General features: G+C 50.2%; 1 protein-coding gene across 2 annotated transcripts in view; it reads left to right on the plus strand.

Moving 5' to 3' along the window:
• Positions 1-26,967, plus strand: part of KSR2 (kinase suppressor of ras 2) — a 166,895-nt gene that overhangs the window by 13,698 nt on the left and 126,230 nt on the right. For both annotated transcript variants that reach the window (XM_087828699.1, XM_087828698.1), the window contains exon 2: positions 23,655-23,795. In XM_087828699.1, the coding sequence (XP_087684825.1) occupies positions 23,655-23,795 (141 nt within the window). The remainder of the gene's footprint in view (positions 1-23,654; positions 23,796-26,967) is intronic.

Consider the following 26,967-nt stretch of genomic DNA (forward strand, 5'->3'; position numbering starts at 1 on the left):
AATAAAAGTATGCAGCCTCCATAAAGAGCTGTCACGGAAACATACTTTTGCTAAGCTCCTGGGATCTGCATTTGTATTCGTGAGAAGAGCATCTGTGCACTGCTTACCTCTTTTTATCTGGAAAGGTTCAAACTGCTTTACCAGCGATGCATCCCCTTGTGGGTGCCATTGTAACGTTATTTGTGTTGGAAAAGGAGTGGGAGTAAGTGAGCCCAATGCAGTGAGTTGGCTGTGATCATGATTACTGTCGCCTAAGGAGCATTGATTAAGGGCGAGGCACGGTGCAAAGAGCTTTATATTGATTGTGTTTAGTTCTTAAGCAGTTCTCAGGAGGCAGTATCAACACCCATTTTACAGATGAGGAAGCTGAGGCTCAGAGAGGTGAAGCAACCTATCCAGACTCACACAGCCTGTTGGTGGCAGAGCCTGTGTGGGTCTGACTCCAGGGACTGTTAACCGCTTTGGTTAGAAGTGTCTCTAAAAGCCTCTTTATGATAAGGTCTCACCGAGTGGCCTCAAAGCCAGTCTCATTCGACTTGCTTAATATTTACTGAACATCTACCGTATGCCAGACACCACAGTTGGCATTCGTGGCGTTAAGGATAACAATAGCAGCCAGCACTTATATGGTATTTAATGTGCCCAGTGCTCTTCTGAGGATTTTACACATATTGGCTCATGTAATCATTATAATAACCGTTGGAGGGAGGTCTTATTATTACCCTCATTTGACAGATGAGGAAACTGAGGCCCAGAGAGGTTAAATTAGTCAGAAGTCACACAGTGAGCAAATAGCAAAGCCAGGATTCACACCCAGGCACCAGGGTCCCTGAGCTGGATCACTCCTGCCTCCCAGAGATCAAGCACTTGTATGGGAGTCGGAACAGGACCCAAATAGAGTGATTTCAAGTGAGGAGGGGTGTTGCGTTTCTGCCTACAGAGCGTCCACAGTTTCATAAGTTTGTCCCCCGCCCCCCACAAGGAGTTTGCCATCAGTTGGCTGCAAACCCGTCTGGAAGCCAGGTGGGCCCCCAACTCGGAAACTCTGCTGCTTTGTTCTCCAGCCCGCCCTCCTCTGCACCCTGTTCCAGGCGTGGGCAGCCACCCTGGAACCCGCCGTCTCTATCCTGAGCATTGAGTTCACTTATAGACGTTATAAGAGACAGTCTTTGAAATGGGTATTGAAGGGTCATCAGGAGGTGATAGGGACAAGTAACATGGCGAGTAAACAGGTGACAGGGCAGGGAGGTGCAGGGCCTGTAGCTGGAGTGCGTGCAAGTTGCCCATTGAGACTGAGGTGGTAACATCAAGAGCTTGGGATACTGACTTTGATGGGCAGTGGGAGCCAGTGAAAGTTCATGAGCAGGAGAGTGGCATAATCAGAGGTGTGCTTTAGGATGCTGCTCAAGGCTGCACGTAGGGCTAAGGTTTGCAAACTCAAATGCTTCCAAGTCCCAGAGAGGCCATCCTAGTGAATGAGACAGAGCCTCCCGAAATAAACCTACAGTCTGAATAACAGCAGCCTGCTTGCTAGGTCAGGGCGGCTCAGGGCAATTGCCAGCCTCCGCTTTCAATCAGAAAACCATCCCTAATGGAGTTGCCATTGACTGGGCGTCAGATAATAAGGAGTGAGGGGCTGGGGAGGAGATGGCGCAGACTGGAAGGTGGGGACGGTCACGGCTGCCTTCCAGCTGAGTTTTCCACGCAGGACTGCATGTTCAGGATTGCTGGATCCTCTGTTTATTTTTCAAGAGAAGCCAGACATTCAGCTTTTATGTATGTGATTTCTCCTAATTTTCAAAGGTTGGCAATGAATGCACAATTGAAAAGACACTTTTATGGGCTGCATGTCGCCTGTGGGCTGGATCTCCCCTGCATGGGACTCCACCGGCTCTTGTCCAGGTTGCTTTGTCTTTGGTGAGCCTCAGGTGTGTCCCTTTGGTGGCTTCGTTTTCCACTAGCGGGAGGAAGAAAGGCAGGGCAACTGCATTTGGCCTTCACTAGGAGGGGGACCCGTTATCTTGTGTATTAATCTGCCTCAGCTCTATTCTCATTAGTCTGTGATAGTTGAAGCTCACCTGTGGGCACTGAAATTGCCGGGCAGGACTGGTGTACAAGGCGGGCATCCGGGTGATCCAGCAGGTATATATTCCGTGTCGCATTTACCAAAAATTCCACAAAGTGGAAGCAGTTTGCAAACTGTAAAGGGGTAGCATTTTGGGAATTTATTATTTGGCAACCACTTATTTTTCTGCATAGTTCCAAGAACCCCAGAACCCTTCACTTAGCTACGCTCTTCTCCAAGGCTGTGAAGATCCACCTGGGGGAAGTGCCAAGGAAAGGAGCCCGAGCAGCCGAGTAAAAGCATTACGAGGATGACAGGGGAACTCAGCAGAGTGTTTCCTAAGGGTTAGGTGCTGTGCTGAGGTGCTTTGCATGATTACTTCCTTGATCCAATAACAGTGGGTGCCCAGAATATTATTTTACTAGTTTTCAGATAGGAAATCTGATGACCCAAGAGTTTGATGTAGTATATATCCAGTGTCACACAGCCAGCAAGGGGCAGGACCCCCTTAGAACACTTTTGGAGACAGTTGCCCTTATTAGAGCTAAGAGAGGGACAGAGAAGAAAAGTCACGGGACAGGGTGGTGCTAGGAGCTGGATTCAAGAGGTCAGAGTGGAGACCTTGGGGGCAGTTATGTGTTTTAGTGTCCTGGGACAGCTGAAACAAAATTCCACAAATACAACAGAAATTTGTTCCTCTCGTAGTTCTGGATGCCAGAAGTCCAAAGTCAGGGTGTTAGCAGGGCCCTGCTCCTTCTGAAGGTTGTAGAGGGAGAACTCTTCCTTGCCTCTTCCAGCTTCTGGTGGCTCCAGGTCCCCTTGGCTTGTGGCTGCATCCCTCCGGTCTCTGCCTCTGCCATCATATGGACTTCTCTGTGTCGCTCTGTGTGTCTGTCTCTTATAAGAACACTCATTGGATTGAGGGCCCAACCCAATTTAGTATGATCTCTCAATTCTTACCTTAATTACATCTCCAAAGACCCTATTTCCAAATAAAGCTCATTCTGAGGTTCTGGGGGGGGGGGGGTGCGTGAGTTTTGGGGAAACACTGTTCAATTCACTGCATTAGGATGGGCAGGTTTACAGGCGGAGGACGAGAGGTGTGGAAGGGGAGGAGGCAGATGAGGCTCGGCATCGTTACTGCTCTGTGGCACTTGTGACTGCTTCCTTGAGGTATGGGGTGACTTTCAAAGCTCCCCCAACCCCCTCTCATGTGAGCAGCTCAGCCGAAAGAAACCAGGTCCTCGCGTCCTGGTCTAGAAACTCATTGTACAAATCCCAGGATGTTTCTCCTTTTGGGCCACCTGGGGACAAGCAGTCAGCTTCCAAAGCCAACCTGGGGAGGGGACAGAATATACCATTCCTTTTCTAGATGTCACACCCTATCTCCATTCCTGGCCCCTCTGCCCAGGGTAGGGCCTCTCACCTCTGGGCCTGCTGGAGACTCACACCCGTATGGAAAGGTTAATTTGGAACAGATTGTTTTCAGAACTGCTGGAAACAGTGTCTGCCCCGAGGGGACTGACTACCAATGAGTTTTTTGTGTGTTTTTTTTCTAACTAGGTAAGCCTCCCTGGCTGGCATTTCACTGTCTTTAGAGGTCCCCGATTGCTTGCCATCTTCCTGAAATACAACAGCTGGGGTGCCATGGTCAGAGAAAAATGCCATTCTCTAAAGCGTTAAACTCAAATGATTCTTGCTTTTAATGTGTCCGCCCTCTACTTTATTTTTTTTTTAATGTTTTTTTATTTTATTTTATTTTATTATTTATTTTACTTTTTTTATTTTATTTTATTTTATTTTATTTTATTTTATTTTATTTTATTTTATTTTATTTTATTTTATTTTATTTTATTTATTTTTTTATTGATTTCAGAGAGAGAAAGGGAGAGGGAGAGAGAAATAGAAACATCAATGATGAGAGTCATTGATCGGCTGCCTCCTGCGCGCCCCCTGCTGGGAATCGAGCCCGAAACTCAGGCATGTGCCCTGACTGGGAATCGAACCCCGATCTCCTAGATGCTCAACCACTGAGCCACGCTGGCTGGGCTACCTTAAATTTTTTAATCTGGTTCCTTGTTGAACATTTGACAGTACGCAGCAGTGTTCAGTGGTCTAAGACAGCCCCATAATCCCACCACCCGAAAGCACTCACTGACACCTTTTGGGGTACCTTTCCCCCTTTATATACCGAGGTCATCGGCATGTAATGCTCAGCCCCTCACTTTTCATGCTTAGCCTTATGTTGTTAGCATTTTCCTGTCGTTTCAAAACTCACAGATAACTTTAAACCCCTGTGGCCAACCAGAACTGCAGCTTTTCCTAAGGGCGTATATTTTAACGGAAATGTCCGACGGCCCGGTTTTGCTGAGTGTCCCGGGTTCCAAGTGGTCTCTGCACGAACCGCAGGGCCCGCGCCGCAGGGGAGCGCGGGTGGGCCCGGCGTTTCTCCAGCTGTCTCCAGGGCCTCCAGTGAAATCCTGAAGCTTTTAAAAAGGAAAAGTGCATTGAAACTGTGATAAAATATAAAATACAATGCATCTGAGGGCAGGGCCATTATTCAACCCTGCTTTTCTTAGCCTTGTACAGGAGCAGGTACAAAGCAAGATCCCATTAGCCGGCGTGAACTGTGTCTGTGCCAGGCCCTGCGCGAGCCCTTTTCACGCGGTGGCTCATTTGAACCTCGCCGCCACCCTATGAGGCGGGTATTCTGATTCCAAACGAGGAAATAGAAGGAGATTAGCCAGCTGAGACCTCTCGGTATAATCTTGATGTAATTGAAAAAGAATTGGGAAAAGGGAGTAACTCTTTATTTTATTTATTTATTTTTTAAATATGTTTTTATTGATTTCAGAAAGAGGAGAGAGAGAGAGAGAGAGAAACATCAATGATGAGAGTCATTGATCGGCTGCCTCCTGCACGCCCCCTGCTGGGGACCAAGCCCACAACGCAGCCATGTGCCCTGACTGGGAATCGAACCGTGATCTCCTGGATCCTGGGTCGATGCTCAGCCACTGAGCCACGCCGTCCAGGCAAAAGGGAATAACTCTTATACCATGTGACTCAGGCAAGCCCCCGCTAAACTACTGCCTGATGTTAACACATACACAGATACCACATTTTGTTAACTTGTCTCTTAGGTCATTGTGCTGGAAAGTAAAGCCAGGCGAAGGACACAGGCGACACAGGCGGCCCAGGAGCTGGGGTGGAGGGCAGTGGAAAGAGAACTGGAGACGCACAGAAGCATCGTCTCCTGCCTTAGCGCTGCCCTTTGGGTAAATGTCAGACAACTTAGACCTGGTAGGGTGAAAACTAGCGTCATAGTGAATTTGTTTTATAGGAGACACCAGTGGGACAGTGAGGTGGTGTCCAAATTTTCTTCAGGCTGCGGAGCCCCTTTTCCCCAAGTGGAACCCTACGGAAGATGTCCATATAAAAAGATTCTGGCATGGAACCCCTGAGGGCTTCACAGAACCCAGTTTGAGAACCGCTGGCAGAAGGCCGTGCGTGTGCTGGTCTTGGGAGTCAGGACCATGTTTGAGTCCCGGTGCTGTGACCAACTTGCTCGTTGGCTTTGCATGTTCGTGTTGTACTTGCCTCGCCTCCGGGGTTGGGTTGGATGAGAGGTCCTCTCAGGCTCACTTTTGGTTCTAATATTCTATACGGTGATAATCCAGCGATTTAAATACTGGAATTGGATGGGACGCTTCATCGCTCAGCGGCCTCATTGCCTTAACAGTTCAAAAGGACATCCTTGTAACTTGCTTTGGAAACTCAAGCGTGACTTACTCGAAGGGCATAGCTTTTCTCTGTGTTGTGTTAAAATGCTTGTTGGCGGGGGTCTCTGACTTCACGTGCTGTGCACCCCATCCCTGCAAGAGGCACAGTGCAGTGAAGTCCCTCTGACCTCAGAGATGCTGTGTTTAACACTGAGGTCGCTTTGCCCTTTGACCCTGAGCATTTTCTATTCATATCCCAGAGACCGAGCGTTGTCTGTGCGTATCTCCCCCGGCGAGTGGAGAGGGCCACTTTCACGACCTGTGCTTCGTTTACTGTTGTCTTCCTGAGGCTGGTTGCTTAGGATTATTTTGCCCTGATGAAGGCCCCTAAAGGTGACGGTGGGTGTGCATTTCCACATTTGTTTGCACTTCAGAAGCCTTGTTTTTCTCGCAAGGCAGCCTTTGCTCGGTAAACATGCCGGTGGATTCTAAAATGTAATCCAGAAGAGAGCCAAACTCAGTCAATAATTAGTCTTGTGAAAAAAAAAAAAAAAAAGACATAAACAAAGCCAACGATGATGAGCTTTCTGGTTATTTTTTTCGTGATGTTTGTTTGGGAATGTATGTAAATGGATACACGACAAGTTCATTTAAATATAGTCCATGCTTTCCTTTACCATATGTGGATCATTTTCATTCCAACATGAAACACACAGGGAAGGTATGGATGCCACACTGTGAATGGATTGCTGTCGATCACTCTCGTAAAGGCCCAGCCCAAATGTTCCTTTATCTGATAGCATGCTTCTTTCTCGGGAACCAATTATCGCTTTACCTTTGCCCAGCCCAAATCTTCCAGTATCTTCCAGCTCTCACTAGGAGCTTCTACTGGATTTTTTTTTTTTTTTCTTTCTAGAAGACAAGTACTGTGATTATAGTGAATACCTTTTTAGAAAATTGGCAGCTCCCAAGGAAGGGCAGTGATGGACAGCAGTCCATTCACAGTGTGGCATCCATATCTTCCGAGTGTGTTTCATGCTGAAATGAAAATGATCCACATACGGTAAAGCAAAGCATGGACTATGGGTTATTGTGAAGCCAGTTCTATCATTATATAGCTTTATAGGAAGAAGAAAGGAAAAATTTTAAAATATTACAGATGTGGCTTTAGTATTTCCCCTGCAGATATTTCTGGAAGGCTAACACATTCATTTTTCTTCATTTGCATTTCATGACTAAACAGCGTGAGGCTCACTTGCTTTAACCTTGTACTCTTACAGGTGGTTGGTTCGCTTGCAGATTTTTCCATTCACTTTTTTCCCCTGATTCTCTCTCTCTCTCTCTCTCTCTGTCCTGTGCTCTCTTAATCTCTAAACAGGTCAGGGCAGGAGAGCAGTTTCCATTGTGGCTGACGTCAATCCAGCCCTGCAGATTAGTTAGCAGAGGGTGTTGGGAGAGGGGGCAGCTGGTGCCCTCACCTGGAGACCAGATCTCACCTGAGATACCTGCAGAGTGTCATCTTGAGCTCCCAGACCTGGCCCCGTCCAGGTTCTCGGGCTGAAGGACTCTGGTCTCTAAGTTTTGTAAATTCTGGCTGAAAGAAAGTGCACCTTTTTGATCTCTGCTGAGTCAGCAGGGAGGGCTCCCCTCCTGAACAAAGACAGTTTATCGCAATGGCTGATCTCTGTAGTTAGAAAGCCAGGTGTGAACCTTGGTGTTGCCCATTACTGTTAATCCGAGCGAGGAGCTTAAACCTTTCCGAGCCGCACTTTCCCCATCTGTCCAATGAGGGAAATAAAAATATCTATTTCCTAGGTTTGTTAAAAGGTGGTGTTTCTCATAGTGGGAAACACTTTTGAATGAGCATCGCCTGGGCACTAGTTAGAACTACAGATTTTCAGATCCCACCCCAGGCCTCCTGAGCCAGCAACTCTGAGAGTGGGCCCTGGGGATCTGCGCTGCAACAAGCTCTCGAGAATCACTGCTGAGAGGAGTCAGTGAGAGAGTCCTGCACGCATCAAAAGCTTATACTCACTAGAAAAGAAGCTGTGTGAAGACAAGAGACTTTTTAGAGGTATAGCATCCATGTGTCCCCAACACCTGGAACAGTGCCTGGCACCTAGTAGCTACGCAATAAATGTTTCTGGAATGAACGAATGCTAATTAACTATGATCATGATCACCCAATTATTATTTTCTTACCAATTATTACATAGTATCTTCTTACTTTAAAAATTTGTTTTAATTTATTGAATTTTAGGGGGGGGGGAGAGAGAGAGATAGATATCGATGTGTTGTTCCACTTATTTATACATTCATTGGCTGCTTCTTGTATGCGCCCAGGCCTGGGATTGAACCTGCAACCTTGACGTATGGGGATGACGCTCTAACCAACTGAGCTACCCAGCCGGGGCGATCTTCCTACTTTTTGAGTCATGGAATCAGATCAGAAAAAGGGGAATTTGATGTAATTTAGTCCAAATCTTTTCAGAAAAACAAGGATATGACTCCTATCTTGTGGTCATTTTATTATTTTCTTCTTCTTATGGCTCAGTGTCTTTTTCCCAGGCGTGAAGCAGAGCTGTGATTCCAGCCCTTGTCACCTGCCTCTCAGCAAAACGTTTTCTTTCTGCTGCAAGGTGCTGTTGTGATCAGGGTGTGACTACATTTTCATAGCAGTTCTTGATCCTGCAGAATTGTCATTGCTTATATCCCACAGCTGGTGTGTGGCCTACCCAGCCCATTAGCTTTTCTCTCTGTTCCTCTGAATGCCCGCCTCCCTTCGTCGCTTCGGCCAGTTCTTGAATTGTGAGCAGCTCGGAGTAGGGGGTGCTGACCCCCCCAAGGCACATGTGGTGATTTGGGGCTGGGGGCTGGTGTGTGGGCAAAACATTTAATCATTGCACATTTCGTTTTGTTTGTATTAGGAAATATATTTTAGAGGCACAGCTTACAGATGCTCTGCAGGAAGGACAAGGCTAACATGAACAGTGAGAGTAGGCAAAGATCAGAAAGGTGGTATGCAGGGGACACCTTTAGGAAACACCGGCCCATGGGCCGAGAACATCATCTTTGGGGTTAAACACAGCTGGGCTTGAGTTTGGGATCCACCAGCTCGGTGACCTTGGCTAAATCAGTCACCGCCCTGATTAAGGGACCTGATGGTCACACCTCTCCCTTCTCTGTGTAGCCTCAGGGACAGTTGTATTCCTTGTAAGTGATTTTCCCTGACATGTGACACCTTCAAAGCCTAGCATGTGACCGTTTTTGACAAAGCATTTCAAAGTGTTTTTTTTTTAAAAAATGTACATATTTCAACAACTGTTTTTGCCTCTTTAAGTAGAAAAGACTAAGCAAACTGTGACCTTTATTGTCCCGGTCATCGTTAGCGATATGGATCGAGCACATTTTCCTGCAGTGGTATCATAGGGGTTAGACTGGGATCTTTGAACTGTTTGCCCCAAGGTAGGGTTGCAGGTAAAGTACAGGGCGCACAATTAAGTTTGAATTTCAGAGAAACGGCGAATAATTTTTTAGTGTGAGTATGGCCCGTGGAATATTTGGGCATGTAACACGTATCCCCCATTTTTCAGCTCAGAGAGATTAAGGAACTTGTCCAAGGTCACACAGTACGGCCTGGATTTGAATCTAAGCAGTCTGACGCCAGAGACTGCTGTTGACCTCTCGGCGTTGTTCAGTGTATGTTTGCAGGGAGAGGGGTTGGGGGCTGGGTGAAAAAGGTGACGGGGTTGAGCAAAAAAAAAAACAAAACCCAAACCTCATAGACACAGCCAAGGAAGAGCCTGAGGACACCTGATCCTGCTTCCTGCCTCCTGCCTCCGAGCAGGAATTTACTTTTGAGACGGGTCCTTTCCCCACCCAAACAAAAACAAGCCAGGAGACCCAAGGGTCCTGCAGAAAACTTCTCCTGTTTCCGTGAAGAAAGTGGAAAGAGAGAAGCTCCACTAACCTCCCCTCAAGCTGGAGGGCTTTTGAGGTGCGATAGCACTTGGCTCAGTGCTGAGACGGCTGCTTGGGGGGGGGGATAGCACTTGGCTTGGTGCTGAGACGGCTGCTGGGGGGGGTCTGACTGGCCTTTGTCTGTTCCAATCCCGTGACCTTTGAAGGGAGCTGCCGGCTCCTGAGCCTCCAGGCTGGGAGCTAGTTTGCAGGGGGTTGAGCTGCAGAAGGCAGGAGTCCGCAGGAAGCCACCTGGCGGAGGTGCTAAGGTGCTGAGTGAGGTGTCACCGTGTGGCTGTTTGCATGCAGGAGCGTACACACACGCACACGCACACGCGCGCGGTGTGCACAATAACCCGCCAACCCGCTCGTGTGGGTGGCCGGGCTCTCAAGCCAGCCGAGACTCCTGCGGGGGTGTTGTCATAGGAGCTTGGGAATCCAAGTCTCCCCAACAGCTTGGGGACCTGAGCCCGTGCTGTCTGCGGGGCATCTGCCGGGTGGTTTCTGCCGCGTGAACGATCTGTCGTCACCCAGAGCTAGCACCCAAGTCACCTCGCTCCCAGGGAAACAAAATAAAATAGGAAAATCACCAGCCCTCGCTTATTTGTGTACCAAAGGGGATTTCCGCGGGGGGAGAACTTTCCACCCCCGAGGGCTGCCGCTGCCTCCGGCCTGGCTGCCCGGCGGGTCACGGGCACAGCCGGAGCCCAGAGCCGGGCGCGGCCCCTTGCGGGAAGCGGGGGTGCCCGCTCAGCTGCGGCTGCATTTTGGACACGGCCACGCCGCGCGGTTTCCTAGCCAACCCTTCCCGCTGCCCCGTGAGGGAGGCTGCTGGGCGGGCCGAGAGCCTGCTTTTTCTCTTAAAAGAAGCCGAGGTCTCAGGCTCGCCGGGTCAGGGACGGCGGCCCTGTCCCCTCTGTGCACGACGTGCCGGGCGCCACGGCTGCTCTTAGGGTGCGTGTATTTCCTTGGCACCCGGGCCTGGGGTTCCCCCCGTCCCCCAGATCGCTTTTGCTGTGCCTGGAGCTGCCACCTGCCACAGCTTGGGAGATGGATGCTAATGGGACAGTGATTCCTGATACCGAGCTCTTGGGGTGCCGCCCGGCCCGTAAGCCGGGGCCAGTCCCCGCTGACTGGAGCAAAGAGGAACAGGGCAGAGGGGAGAAAGCCACTCCCCCCCACCCCCCGTTAGTGGGGGAGGTTTCACAGCCCCGGCTGACACAGCCCTGCCCTGCCAGGCTCCCCCGTCTGAACGGTCGCGGAGCCTTGACCTTGCTGAGGTGGGGGCGATACCCATTTTATAGACGTGGAGACTGAGTTCCGTGGCTGCGTGTTAGAATCACATGGGAACTTTTTTTTTTTTTTTTTAAATAGAGATATAATTCACCTACCATAAAGTCCCCCCTTTTAAAGTGTACCTTCAGTCATTTTTAGTATATTCACAGGGTTGTGCAGACATCACCACTATCCAATTCCAGAACATTTTCATTGCCCCGAAGAAGCCCCGTGCCCATTAGCAGCCACTCCCCAAATTCTCTTCTCCCCAGCCCCTGGCAACCACTAGTCTGCTCGCTCACTCTGAACATTTCACGTTAACGGCATCTCACAGCGTGTGGCCTGCACACTTCTCCTGGGACCACTGAGCGATTTAATTTCTCTGAAGTGAGGGGTGACGGTGTTCGGCCGCGTGGCAGGGCGGCCCAGCGGCAGGCCCTCGCCCCCACGGGCACCGGGGCCCTCGTGGAGGGTGCGGCGTTGCAGTGTTCCGCTCTGAGACTTCCTTCCCTCTGCTGGAACCCAGGCCCCCTGGCTCCCGCCCGGCGTCGTTTCCATTACACCGTTCACGTGTGATGCAAGGTTTGGCAGAGAGGTGTCCCAGGGTGGGCCCAAGGGGGAAGATAAAAACACACGACGGTTTATGGATGTAGAAACATCTCCAAATGCAATAGAATGGGCCTGAAGGAAGCCCAAGGGAGGGGTCCCCACGTAAAGTAAAAAGGCCATGAGACCGTGGAGAAAATGCTTGTGAATGGGTAAAAAGTTTCCGGAACCTGCAAAAGACTTGAACACGGGGAGGACCTTTCAATAGTGATCTTGTTAAAAATGGCTGGATTTCTGAGCGGCATTCCCAGGAGAACACTGTTGTGGAGTCCTGGGCTCGGTCCCCTGAATCTGAAACTTATAAGCTCCCCCGAGAGAGGATGGTCGTGGTTGGAGAAAACACATACCGAGGGTACCTTCCTGGGCTCCCGGGGCACTTGGCTGAGCCCTGAAGCCTGTGAGGGGCTGGTGATTGTACAGATCTGGGTTCGAATACTGGTTCTGCCACTGAATAGCTTAAGTGACTTTGGACAGTGCTTGTTCCCCTTCAGAGCCTTAGGCCTGACACCCGTAAGATCGGGAAAACAGTGCCGATGCTTCAAGAGTGTTGTGAGGGTGACCCAGTGCCTGTCACACTGTCATCCCTGAACTGGCAGCCTCAGCACCGCCTGGGAACTTGGCAGGAATGCAAAGGAGGCCCCTCGCCAGACCACTGAGTCACAGCTCTGGGGGTGCGGCCCGGCAGTCTGTGTTTTAACAAGTCTTCCAGGGCATCCTGATGCACATTCAGGTTGGAGAGCCATTGGCTTAGGAGAGGGTTTTTCAGCCCCGGCACTATTTAAAAAAAAAAAAGTTTTATTGATTTCAGAGAGAGGAAGGGAGAGGGAGAGATAGAAACATCAATGATGAGAGTCATTGATCGGCTGCCTCCTGCGCGCCCCCTACTGGAGATCAAGCCCCCAACCCAGCCATGTGTCTTGACCAGGAATTGAACCGGCGACCTTTCGGTGCACAGGCAATGCTCAACCACTGACCGACACCAGCTGGGTGCCTTGGCACTATTGATATTTGGGGCTGGGGAATTGTTTGGGGGGAGGGGTGCGGGCATGTGCATGGTAGGATATTGAGCTGAGCAGCACCCCTGGCCTCTACCCACTGGATACTGGTAGCTACTCCTCCCCTCCAAATGGTAACAACCAAAAATGTCTCCAGATGTCGCCAAACATCCTTTGGGGGCCAAAATCGCCCCTTGTTGAGAACCACTAGTTTGGGATAAACTTTTAATGATTTTCTTTGCCTTCTGCAGTCAAACCATCTGAATTGCAATAGGACCAAAGAGGCAGCAAGACCAAGCCTTCCTCACTTCTGTGAGGGTGCGGACATCGTAACCCGATGTCTCATAATTTAAAAATAGTCGCACCCTTTCAACTTTCTAACAAAATTTTCCCTTGGGTCGCAGCTAAACATGGGCAGCCTCAGCCCTGGGGACCCGCGCTCACTCTCCCCCAAGAGCTCGGTAGCTGCCCGTGGGGGTTTTGGTGGAAAGTTTCAGGCTGCCGTGTGTGCAGGGCTTGCTGCCCAGATGCGCGGGCACACGGTGCCCCCACTTCACCTTGGGCTCCTCTCCCGCGAGAGCCGCACAGTTGGTGCCCCCCGCACCCAGCTGCCTCCCGCCGCTGCCAATAACCAGAAGAGATCTGTTTTCCTTCGCTGGTGAATTGTGTCTCGTGCCTGGATTTTCTTTCTGCGTGTGACCTGAGCTTAAAGCGATGTCTGAGGCTGGGGCGGGGGGGGGGGGAGCAGCATCCTTGTGCGGTGCCGTGGAGTCGTGTGACCTGGGTTCTAATTCTGCCTGTGCCGCCAACTTGCACAGGAGATGCTGGGGCAAGTCATTCGAGGGCCCGATTGCACTTGTTCCTGCATCTGTACAAGGGAATCTAATCTGTATGAACAGACTTAAAAAAAGTTGTGGTAAAATACATATGATAGAATTTAGTGCCTCAACAATTTGAAGTGTTGGTTTAAGGACATTAAGTACATTCGCAGCATTGTGCAGCCGTCTCCACGGTCCATCTCCAGAACTCGTTCGTCACTCCGAACAGAAACTCTGTACCCAGTAAACAGTAACTCCCTGCCAGCTAGGGCCACCCCCGCCTGCTTCTCTGACCTGATCTCCTTCTCTTCCCTCTGCCCATGATATTCCAGCTCTCAGTTCCTGCAACATGCCAGTAACTCTCCCACCTCAGGGCCTTTGCACCTGCTGTCCTTGGCCGCCTGGCCCCCTGTGTAGGGAGACATCCTTAGGCCGATCCACGTAACAAACCGTCCTTCCCTGTCATGTGCTTTAAGTTCTCTCTTGCAACCATAGCATTGGAATCACCCTGTGAAAATGCATTGCGGTGTCACCCCTGAAATTTCACACTGGGGGCCTGGAGCCTGAGAATTTGCATGTCTATGGAGTTCCCCACTGATGCTGATGGCCTGGTGTGGGGATCCCACTTTGAGATCCCCTGGTGAAGGCAAAAGGGCAGAGAGGGAAAGTATAAGGGATCGCTCCCTCCCTTTGTCATCGGACAAATATTTACTAAGCACTTGCTGTGTGGTAGGCCCTGGGGTAGGCGCTAGAGAGGCGGAGGGTGGCAGGAGAGACCGGTGCCTGCTCCGGAGGGTCTCGGTTTTCCTAACCTCTCATTTCACGGATAGGAGCACGAGCTGTGCCAGGTTATGTGCCAGCCCGAGGCCCACAGCTCCTTCCTTGCAGAGCAGGGAGCTGAATGCTGGGCTCCCGACTTCATCGTAGTCTTTCTTTGCCCATGCGTTTAAAGGGCAGGATGATACTGTTCGGTGCATCTTAGCTGAAAACCATTTTCTGGCTAAATTGAAATTTTCCAACTGTATTTGTGGGTCAGAATCCCGTAGCTTGTGTGTGAAATTTACCAAATGGAAAAAAAGATCAAAATCGATGCAACCACTCCCTGATTTCCCATCCAGAGCTGCTCAGCACTGAGCGAGGGTGAAGGTGACAGTAATATCAAGGATTTGGCAAAAATCCATCAGCAGTAAATTGGAGAGGGGTTGGCGGATGTGTTTATAGGCTCTGCGCTTCGTCCTGCAGGTTTTTATGGATTCTTCTCATTCTTGGGTAAATTTCACAGCCGGCGCTCCCCCCCCCCCCCCCCCCCCCCGGGGTCTGCTCTGTACTGATGCCTCATTTCCTTTCGGATCTTGGAAAGAGTTCTGTTGTTTATTTGGAGAAAAAAGGTCTGGGGTGTTTGTTTCCTAAGGAACCTGCTGAAAATTGGGCGTGTGACTTAAACGACACATCCTTTGCGATGATGGACGTAGTCTGTGTCTGCACTGCCCAGTAAGAACAGCGGCCACTCGCCGTGTGTGGCTGTTGAGCACTTGCAATGCGGTGAGTGTGGCTGGAGAACTGAATTTTCACTTTGATGGAATTAATTTTTGGTTTTAGATAGAAATGAATATTTAGTTTATTAAAGCAAAAAACCCAACAATACCCCTTTTCTCCATTTTTTGTTTGTTTTGTTAGAGAGTGGAAGGAGGGGAGAGAGAGAAACATCGATGTGAGAGAGACACACGGACTGTGCTGCCTCCTGCAAACACCCTCCCTGGGGCCAGGGATGGAGCCTGCAACCCAGGTACATGCCCTTGACTGGGACTCGAACCCACAACCCTTCAGTTCGTGGGCCGATGCTCTGACCACTGAGCCACACCGGCCAGGGCTTCCTTATGCTTTTAATTCTGCGTACGTACAGTGTTACTCTGTTCACGGAAGCCTGGTAACTTTCTGCAGTCACATAGAAGGCGATTTTGCATAATGTTTGCTTCCGTTGACAATTTAGTGGATTAAACATCTTCAAACAATTAAACTGTATTTATAAATTTGATATGTAGGACTTTTTAAAGTGCTCTGATTGTTAACAGACAAGTCTTCCCGACTACTTATATAGCACAAAGAAATCTAAAAAATTAAACATAAATATGCCGAGCCGTAAGCCAGTTCCTAATAGCGTACATACGTTGAATATAATTTCAACTTAAAATGTATGTCTAAATCAGTTATTCAGGAACACATTTCAAATTAGAATGAAAAAGGCGATAGTTTATTACTCTAAGTGGCCAAATTAAATAAAACATTCAGAGAATATAAAAGAAATACTCCAAATGCACAGTCTCTTTCGTTCAACTGTTACCATTATGGATTTTAATGACCTTAAATATGCCTATTATTCATCCTCGATTTTCCCAGAACTTAAAGATGCTAACTCATTAAGGAAGCTGGTTTATCTCTAACAATTCTGAGCTTAAATTCTAAGGAGGTGTTTCGGGGTTCAGTTCTCTGGTTGCCTGCGATCACGTCGTGAGCAGTAGGGGTGTTTCCTGGATTCTCAGTGGTACGTGTACCCCGTGTGCGCCCTAACCCTTTGTACACACCCACCGTGTGGATTTCTTACATGCTTTTGATTAATATGTTTACCTGCAGGTAGCTGGCTGTGCTGGAGACGGAACAGGCTTCCACACCCGGGGCCCCGGGGCCCACCCGGGCCCTGCCTTTAGTGCTCACGTGGTTCTTTCCTTGATGCAGCTGGTCCTCCTTGACTTCTGGAATCTTCGTTTTATTTTCCCTATAGTTCAGGCTGTGGGCTAAAAGGCAACAGATTGCTTAGGGCAGACCCTCCACAGATGTTGTGGCTGCTCCATGGATGTAGCTCTCGGCCCCCCAGCTGCTCGGGGGCCGCAGGCATGGCCTCTGGGACCTTCTGCCCGGCTGTGCCCCAGCCACGCCTCCTCCGCACAGAGCCTGTCCACAGGCTTAAATTTTTTTTTTTTTTTTACAACTCTGTGTCACTTGCCTGGAGGCATCAGGGTTGAAAATACATATAGGTGCAAAGCCTTACCCGTTGGTATTTCTCTGCACAGCGTGGTCCCTGGTGAATGATTAAGAGGGGAGCAGAAAGGCGAACAGTGGGAAGTAATTTAGACCGACCTTTGCTCCCCTAAAGCCAGCCCTGGGCAAAAGTGTGTTATTATTTATTAACCTTTTTTGCAGGCCCCACCTCGATCCAAAAAGGTTTTTGGTTGGAAGCTGTTACAGCCGGGGACAGGGCTCAGTTTGCCTGAGGTCGCCCTGCAGTTTTGCTCCCCCCTCCCCTCCCCTCCCCCTTTCCCTTCCTTTCGGGGAGCCTGGGTCCTAATGCATCACTCCGCCCTCTCTGGGGGCTTCAGCCCCTCGACTCATTCCTTTAATCAGATCTCCTAATTGGCGCTCTGGTAGGTGAAGAAACCCAAGGCGGTGGTTCTGGACTTTTTCCCTTTGTTAGGACTGCCTGGGGACCTTGTTTAAAATAAATGAGGAGAGAAGCCCCCGGTCCCCAAGGGTCCTTGATTCCACATGTGTGGGTCTGGGGGCAGCCGGGGCTCAGTGTGGGTATGCTTAGGGGTTTCTGCTGCGGGCTCAAGTTCAGCAGCTGTAAAGTGTGTGATGCGCAAACAAGAACCGGGACAGGCTTGGGGGCAACCTCAGCCCCTGCTTGTTACCCTTGTCACCAGAGGCAAGTTCCATTGTCACTCTGCGCCTCCATTGTCTCCTAAACGGGCTCTTAGCCCTTAGAATGCATATGACAAATGATATTAATGAAGCACTTAGCACAGAGCCTGGCACATAGTAGGTGCTCAGTAAGCTTAGTATTACTGTGTAATAGTTTATTGAGAAGAGCGTCATTAACACACCTAAAGCAGTAGGCACAGGGCTGGCAAATCCAAACGATTAAGAAATGTTAGTTTCATTATTACAAACATAATGCAATACAACATAAAATTGTTATATCTCAAATTATGTATTACGTCTATGAGTTCTTATATATTCTACAGTATATAGGTAGACTGTAGGCGATGGCATAAATAGTAACGTTATAATAATGGTTATGCGAGGAAGCTACCAGTGGGCCCAGCATCTAGGAGGATCTCATGACCCCGTGAGCTCTTTTCTCCTGTTTGTAATGTTTAGTAGCGTTGTCATGCAAAGGAAAGGAAAAGCCACCAGCAGCATCGAGGGCTTTCCCCAAAGGAGGGGGCCCTGGTGGTTTCCGGCAGAGGGCCCGGCCTGCCCCTCATTCCAGCATCGCGGGGGCCAGCCCCGGACCGGTGGGGTGCTGCGTGCTTCTGCCCGTGGGATCCGGCTCTAACTGGGACCCGCAGGGAGAGAGGAAGGGCCGCCCTCCAGGCCTCCAGCCCTCGGATGCAAATCTGCAGGTTACTTGAGACGCTGGCGAGTCAAGTCATTGTCCCCTGTCAGCTGGCCCTCCCTGCGCCAGGGCTGTTATGGCAATGGTCGCCCTGGCAACCACCAGGCGTGGGGTGCTGGCTGCGGCTGCGGCCCTGATTTCCTCACCCCGCCTGCTCCGAGAACCCCAGAGCCTGTGGCCACAGGGCCAGGGGCCCCGGCTCTGGACGTGCCGAGCCGCCGGGAGAAGGAGTTGGGTTTATGGGTAGAGACCTGCGCCCTCCCCACCATGGTGCTGGTTTATTGAACGACCAAGAAAAATGTCTTGAGCATTTACTGTACGCAAGGGGTGGGGGGGTGGGGGACAGGCAAAGCCCAAGCTCTTTTAAGCTAACGTTCCCATGGGGGTGTGTGGTGGTGGTGATGGGGGAGCGTAACCATGGAAACCAATAAACAGGATAATTTGTGGGATAGTGATGAGTGCTAACCAAGGGAAAAAAGCAGGGTGCCGTGATGGTGACACCGGGGGTGATTGGGAAGGGATGACACGGGAAGGACAGGAAAGTGCCATTTATGCCCAGAGCTGGCGGGAGAGAGCTCTGGGCAGCAGGAAGGGGTGCAAAGGCCGGACCCGGTGGGTTTCATGGCTTTGAACTCAGCTGCACCCCGGTACCTGCTAAAGGCAAGGCAGCAATGACCCGGTGCTCGCTGCCAGGCAGCCCTGAGGGCGACAGAAGGTCCTGGAGGTGCCTCTTCATCCCTGTGACTGTGAGGTCAGTTATGTCACATTCCTGAGCCTCAGTTTCCTCCTGCGTGAGATGGGTGGGAGATGCGAACCTCCCTTTGGCAGTGCCCTGAGGTTTACAGAGGAGATGCTTTGCTCACTAGAAGGTTCACAAACTTGGCTCTAGTTTTTGTGTGTGTGTGATTTTTTTTTTTTTAAAGGGCACCTAAGCGGTGATGGTTTTGGGGCTCCAGCAAACCAAATCCCAGGGGCTTGCCCATGTTTTCTAGGCTTGGTTTAGAGTCTGAGCGAGAGGTTCCTGGCTTCATGTTAGAGATTTCAGACATGATTGTATTATTTCTAGTTCTGTCACATGTCTTGACTCTAAACATTTTTGTTTGTTTGTTTGGGCTGCTAAATTTACACACGGCCCAGTAACAAGGCCCTGAGGATGCCCAGATCCAGGAGGCCCTGAACATTTCCCCCTCGGCCTGGAAGGTGCGAGGCTGCCCCCTGGTGTGGACACGGAGAACTTCGCCACCGGGTCCCTGCTCCCTGAGGCCTGGGTTCCTCCTGACCCCAGGCCCAGGGGACCTTATTTGTACCCAAGCAGTACAGGGGCAGGGGGTGGGCTCAGCGTGGATGTGCTATTTCCAGAAGCCCTGTGGTGGTGGGTGTTTTTTTTCCCACTTGAAGATGGAACCTTTGGACTCTTTACCATTGAGCTCTGCATGGACTGGAGTTGAGGGTGACCTAAAAATAAATTAGGACACCTGGCAGGGGGAGGCACCACCAAGGCAGGCCCTTTTCTAATTGTGCGTCTCAACCTTGACCTCCAGGCTGTTTGGACCCTCCGCTTCAGCAGAGAGCACAGGACTGGGAATCAGATCCTGAGTTCAAATTCCGGCCCTGGGGCCTCTTTAGTCCTATGACCTTGGGCATGATTCCAACACTTCTGAGCCTCAGTTTCCCCATAGGTAGAATGTTATTAACAGTCTGACATGCACTTCAGCATTGTCACGACGCTCTTATAAGGAACTGTTTTAGAAATAATGTAATTAGTGATGCAAGGGGACTAAGCTAAATGCACGAAATTCCCCCAGTGCCGAGGTCGGTGCCTTCTGTGGTGAGGAATATGCTTTTTCTTAACTGGGGGAAAGAGAAAAGCTAGTACTTTTGTAAAATAGGACAAAAATGATTTACTTGAAAAATGAAAGGCACTAAAAAACTCAAGCAAAATACAAGCCTTATTTTGAAAATATTCAATTCAAGGGACATAATTACTCTGCCAATTAGCTACCCAGGGGTCTGAATGCTCGCAGTTTCTGTACCTGACCCGAAGGGGGCCACACCTGCAATAGCCCTGCCTCCGGGAGAGAGGGTGGGTAGTTAATTTTGTGTCCCTAGTTCTTTGTATTTAGAAAGCACCTAGATAGAGCTTTAAATGAATCAGTGAGAGCCTCTCTTGGAATAACGCAGACCTCCCATCGTTACCATCCTGTGATCAAGGAACGGGGCCCTGGGCGAGGCTGTTCTTTCATCCCGCATCCTGGGTGCCCAGGCTGAACCCTGGCTGCCCTTCTGCTCTGGCTCCCGTCCTTTGGCCTCGTGATTCGTGTCTGCGTATCTGTCTTGTCGGCCCCCCTGGGAGCCCCTTCAGGCCTGCGCCGGTGCAGGCTGCTGTTTGAATTTGCAGGGCCCTGGACGAGGCCTCTACCCCGGAGCTGCTTGGTAAATGTGCACAGGAGCCTGCAGAGGGCGCTGCCCCCTGGCTCCCAGAACCGGGTTGCTGCCCTCGCTTTGTTGCCCAGGGATCTGGGTGCTTAAGCTTGTCTGAGAAATAAACTGCTTTTGTTACATAATTCAGAGAGGAGACGGAGGTCGCTCACGTTTGCCTGACTCTCAGGATCATTGGGGTGCTTGTGTTTTTAGTTTCCTGGGCCTTCCCTGGACTTACTGAATCAGAATTTCTAAGGAATGGGCCCGGAAGGGTGATTTTTAACAAACACCATCAGGTAATTCTGTTGGTCAGGAACTTGGGGAAGGAGGGAACTAACACGGAACGTTATCTAGACCCTTGGGAGAGCTGCTTCCTCCTCGGCCCTCAGTTTCCTCATCTATAAAACGCGGCTCTTGTTGGGATTATCGTGAAGGTTACGTGAAATAACGTATAGGAAGTGCTTAGCAGAATACCTGGAATATACACTAGGTATCGTTTATATATTATACGTATTTAAAATGTATTTGATAAAATGGCCGATACTGTGTATGACCCACATATCTGTATTGTTGGCAAATATCTGATTTTCATGAGATTTGTAACTTACTACCATATAGGTAATTCAGGCTTATAGAAAAAGAAACCTTACTTATAATAACCCAGAGGTACAGTTGCTAACATTTTGGAGCATTTCTTTCTAGTATGTGTGTGTATACACAGTAAATATATATTATACATATATTATATATTATATACCCATTAGAATATAGTTGACATATATGTGTATGAGTGTATATAATACATATTAAATATATATTGCATCATATATGTATGCATATGTATAATATATGCGAATAACACACATGTATAGTATAATATATATATTTAATATATATTCTACATATTATTTTGTGTATATATATGTATACACACGTATACACACATTCATTTTATATTCAGAAAGCAGGATTATACTGTACCTGTTGTCTTGGGTGCTGCGTTTTCTCACTTGACAGTAGATGTGACATCTTTTATATGTCAATAAATAAGAGTTTGTTAGACGTGGGCTTAAATACTGATTCATCCACTTAGTTGCTTGATGACCTTGGGCAAGTTAGTTAGCCTTTCTGGGCCTCAATTTTCCCATTTGTTAAATGGGGCAATAATTGGTTCTCTCTGGCAGTGTCGCTGTGCGGATTAAGTAGGTAATTCATGAAAAGTGCCTCTCACAGCATTGACTCAGAGAGAGCCGCTGTTAGCTGGCAACCACCAGTCTTGGGGTCCCGGTGTTGGGGGGAGACTGCTGAGTCCCAGGGTCCCCATTTGCTTCTCAGCCTCTGCCCAGTCCAGTCTTATGCTCGGGGCAGTTTTCTGGGTTTTTTTGCAGAGCTCAGACTAGCTGTGCTCATTTTCTGAAAGGTGATTCTTGGTTCCCTTCGTCTCCAGGGGAAGACCTGGACCCGAGGCTGCCCTCCCCGCCTGTCTTCCCCACTCCAGCTGCGTCCTGAACCCATCCCTCTCTCCCCCATTGCTAATGCATCGCGGTAGGGGTGCCCCGTGATTCCTGCTCCTGGCACGGATAGGTCCAGTCTCAACGTGACCTTGGAAATGCCTCACCAGAGTCCAAGCATCCCTTCAACAACTAGTTAGAAAGCAGCGTGCGTTTGAGGGGAGGATTCAGCTTGTCTTCTGCGCAGACGTTAGCTGTGATGCCTCAGCAGGCCCGTGCGGAAAGGTGATGCACACCCATTTTACAGATGAGAAAATAGAGGTGCGGGGAAGCTGCTGTGACTTGCCCGAAGCCTCAGAACTGGAATTCAGATCCTTGCTCCTCCCACAATGCCCGGAAGGTGTCCCAAGATGAGCGAGACCCTCTCTGCCCTTGAGGGGCCGATGCCCACCGTTCAGATTCCCAGTTCAGTGGGGAGGACCCGTGAACAACTCAGAAGTACAGCAGACCGGTAAAGAGAAGGGGCTCTGGGGTCCCGCCCTGGCTCCCTGACTTGAAGGGTCCTGTGGATCTGGGCAGCCTCCCAGCCAGCATCGTTGCGAGGACTAAAAAATGAACAAACACACCGAGGGCCGGTCCCACCGCGCCAGGCGCGCCGCACGCATCTGCTAAACGGTGGCTGCTCTTCGAAAAAGTGCTCTATCCGTAGCTGACAGAGATGCCCCCAGCAGGCATCACAGAGCTGCTCGCATCGTGGGCTTTTGACCCTGGCATCAAAGGGATCCCTCAAGCAGAAGATCGAAAAGAAAGGCCGCTCGGGGAGCTGACGGGAAAGGTCCTCGGGGCGCCCTCCCGGGTGGAGAGAGTCAGCTGCAGGAACACGCGCAGGGCGAGGTACCATTTATGTGGGAAAACCCAGCCCCAGGCGTCAAACCACCCTGCGGTTTCTGCGTGGAGGTGCCCAGCGCGTGGGAAATGGTCCGGAAGGACGGACTGACCCGCAGGCTCCTCCACCGCCCCGGGGAGAGGGCGCGGGGCGTGGGACTGGCCAGGGGGGGCTTTGCGCGTATCTGAGATGCTCCAGCTTCTTCACGAGGAAAGTACATACATGTGCTTATTAGCCGATTAAAGTAAATTGAAATAACGTCATCCCGTGTGCACTTCGGGGGCTTTGGGGGTGTCTCTGCGCTGCTTTTCTTGTGCCCCTTCCTGCAGCTGGCGTTGCTACTTTTGGCATAACTCGCGGGAGAGCCGAGGGCGCTTTCCTCTCTCTGGCCCCGCATCGCCAGGTGGACTCAGCCCGCCCGGCTTCTGAAGTGTTTGTTGGTTTGTGCCTACGGCCTGCGACCTAAGGTTCAGATGGTACAGGGGGTTAAATGCCCCCCCCGTCCCCCCTCTTCCCTTCCCCAGCGTGCCGGGGATCCTTCTGGAAAGCGGCTGCGTTTACGGAGAGGGAGAGCTGTTGACGTTCCCCACGTGGACGGGAGAGTGTTTAAGTTTGTTCATCAGCGTGTCTCGGAGGCGGGCCTGTCCTGGTGCGGAGCCCACGTCCCTGGCACGGGCCGGGCGTGTGCGTGGACCCTCGTGTATGCGGGTCCGGGCGTGTGCGTGGACACTCGTGTATGCGCCTCCCGCTGATGGCCCCTCAGGGTGTTTGCAGCCTCTCCCGTTGGAAACAACTGTAAGAAACGTCCCGCGACGCGGTCCTTGTGCGCTGGACGCGGCGTCTGCAGGGTGAGGCCTAGAAGCGGGCTCGCTGGCCCAGGGACATGAGCTGCGGAAATGTAGCGTTTGCAGCCCAGAGGCCCCCGCTGAAGCGGCACCGATGCGCGCGCCCCTCCCGTGGAGGATGGAGTTGGACGGGGCTCGGGCGGGGAGGGGACAGTGGGGAGATTCTCGCCTGTCTCCCTCGTGGCAGTGCCTCTGACGCGTGTCCTCTGTGTCTCTGCAGAGCAAGCTGGTGAAGTACTTCAGCCGGCAGCTGTCCTGCAAAAAGAAGGTGGCCCTGCAGGAGCGCAACGCCGAGCTGGACGGCTTCCCCCAGCTCCGCCACTGGTTCCGAATCGTCGACGTGCGCAAGGAAGTCCTGGAGGTGACCGGAGGCGGCCCCTGCCCTCTGCCCCTTCCCGGCCAGCAGCCAGTCTCTCAGGCAGTGGGGTTTGGGCTGTGCCTGGCACATAGTAGGCCCTCAATAAGTATGTATTGCATGAAGGCATCAGAGATCCTCTCTGGATGGGTCATTAGGAGCCACCCGGTTCAGCCCTGCCACTCATTAACTCGGTCCCTTTGACCAAATCACTTTGCCTCTGAGACCAGCTCCGTCCAGCAGAATTTTCTGCTGTGATGGAAATATATATTTTTTATTTTAAGTTTTAAAATGTGTGGGTTTTAAAAATTGGTTTTAGAGAGGAAAGGAGAGGGAGAGAGAGAGAGAGAAACATTGATGTGAGAGGGAAACATCGATCAGCTGCCTCCTGCACGCCCCCTACTGGGGATCAAGCTCGCAACCTGGGCATGTGCCCCGACCGGAATCGAACTGGTGACCTCTCGGTGCACAGACAATGCTTAATAAACAGCCACATCAGCCAGGGCTGTGATGGAAATATTCAATATCTGTGCTGTCCGATGCTGTAGCCACCAGCCACATGTAGCTCTTGGGCACTTGAATTGTGGTTAGTGCGTGTGACCGAGGAACTGAATTTTTAATCGTATTTAATGTTAATTCACGTGCCCAGGGACCACCATATTGGACGCTGCTGTCTTAGGGTGTTAGTTTTCTCATCTGTTAAATGGGACGATGACTGTTCCCTCCTCGGAAGTAGCTGGCGTGTAAAATGCGATGGTCTGTATACAATGTTCAGCTTGTACCCTGGCACCTACTAGCACTCAGTCAGTGTCAGCTCAGTATTATTATTGCTGCTGTTGAAAACTTTGGAAGTAGCAGGTTCTCTGCTGGCAAAACAGAATCAGCACACGTGCCGTCTTGTGTCCGTTCTCTAGGAATGAGCACATCCCTGAGGTCTCTAGGATGGTGGGATTTCCTTACCTTCTCAGATCCCAGGGCCTCGCTGTTTCCAGCAACTGGGCCTCACCCTTCCTGATAAAACCAGCTCACGTCGAATCTTTGGTGCCAGGCATTGTGCAGAGGGCTTCCCATGCAGGATCTCAAGTGCTGACATTGTTCAGGTCCTCACCACAGCCTTTTGACGTAGGTCTGACTACCATCCCCATTGTGCAGAGCAGTAAACTGAGGCTCAGAGATGAAGGGTCTTGTTTCACTAGTGAGTGGGTGGGGCTGGTAGGAGATAAAAAGCACCATCTTCTCCCCATTTCCCTGTTGCCAGGGCTGCCCTGATCTGGGGAAAAGAGGGGGTGCTCCCTACCTGCAGGGCCATATATCAGTTCTCAGGGGGCTCCTTGCTTCCTCCTTGAAGCGGCCTGGAAGATTCTTTTTCACCTTCTGTGTGTTTCAGACCTTGTCTGGATGTGATCTCGCCTGAACCCACCAGGTCTAACAATCCTGAGCTAGACGCACACCCCCACATTCCTCCACCCGTCACCCCCAACTCCCACATGCACACCAGACAGGGTGTGAGTCTCTGTTCCTTTATTTCATTCCCAGGATGGCAGTTTTGTGTGAATATCCTTAACAGGAAAGGCCCCAGATAAATACAGTTAGTTACCTGCATGGCCCTGTATGCTTTTCCGAAGCTTTTGGGACCATTTATTTATCCAACGAGACGAACAAGGCAGAGGCACCTCTTCCTGACCAAGGGCTGAAAAACTGGTGGCCTCAAGCTGTATCTGATGCACACACATTTTTTCTGCTTGGCTGCTAATGGTGTTCAAATTTTTTTTTGAGCCAATATTTAGAAGTTGAAAGAGTTTGCATAAAACCCCAGATCTCCGGCTTCTCTTGAAAAATTGGCCTTGCTTACCACGCTGAATTCCTGGCGGGCGGCAATGAGCTGCCTCCTGCTCTCCGTCCCACAGGCTCCCAAGTTTCGCAGCTTTGCTCATTTATATTTGCCTTGCCTGCAGGTACCCAAGCCGCCAGCCCGGGGGCGAGGTGGGGTGCCCGCTCTCTGTCTGCAGCTCTCATGCGTGCCCACCAGAGGTCCCCTTTCTCTGGAGGAACTAGAAGTAGGGAGAAAGCTCCGAGGATAGACTGCTTGGGTTTGAACTTACTTGCTGTGTGACCTTGGGCCAGTGTTCTAACCTCTGTGCATTTTAGTGTCCTAGTTACAGACTAATGATGATGATGAAAGTACCTACTTTATGTGGTCTTTCTTTTTAAAAGAAAATTCAAGAAAAGTGCTTAAAACGGTGCTACATCCATTTCTATTATTTTATTATTATTAATTATTTTATCCAGCAGCAGTGCATCTGCTCTTTTGGCCCAGGTTGGTTAAGGCTTTCTCCATTTTTGGTGTCATTTCTTTTGTGATTTTTTGTTTTTTTGGTATGTGTGACCTCAGACTTCAGCGTAAATTGAATATTTGGGGGAGGGGGGTTTGTAAATGATAAGATTAAAATGCAGAAGTGTGTCCTGCAGCAAAGAGCAGAATTCTTTTATGTGGGGAACCATCCCTTCTAAATAGGAGTCATCTTGTACTTTCAGATCCTGGCCCATCACCTTTCTCAAAGGGGGCTTACCCTTGAGAGGAGACAGCCTCGAAGCCACTCAGTTGTTCACGTTGTCCCCTGCCCTAGTCAGTTGGAAGGGCACCAATTGGGCTTCGTGGCCTTTGCCCTGCATCTTTTTTTTTTGGATAGAATTTTTGTGCCATGCAGTGTTCCTCTGCCTGGTTGCTAGTTTAGAGAGAGTGTGTGTGTGTGTGTGTGTGTGTGTCCAGGGGGGAAATGTGTGATTTTGTTGTAACACACAGATTTGGCCACCAGAGGGCACAAGTATTACATGTATTGCCCTAGAATCGAAGGGTCTCCATCCTTAGTTATCGGAAACTCTTATTTTAATAATAATAATAATAATAATGAATGTAAAACATTGGATACCATTAAATGCTATAAAATGAGGGACCTTTTTTGTAGATGCATAAATGTAGAAGTTTGACCAATTTCAAGCTGTGTCTATGGTGTCCAGGGACACATCATTTTGGGAAAGGAGGGATGGTTACTGGCGGCGGTGAAGGGCCACCTGCCCAAAACATTTAGTAGAGAGTGGAGGACAGCCGTCAAGAGATCTGGGCTGTCTGATCTGAGTTCATCCTGAATTTGGGACAAGTCACTACCGTAGGAGCTGA

Source organism: Miniopterus natalensis, chromosome 20 (assembly GCF_054644295.1).
Source record: "Miniopterus natalensis isolate mMinNat1 chromosome 20, mMinNat1.hap1, whole genome shotgun sequence".
Taxonomy (NCBI): Eukaryota; Metazoa; Chordata; class Mammalia; order Chiroptera; family Miniopteridae; genus Miniopterus; species Miniopterus natalensis.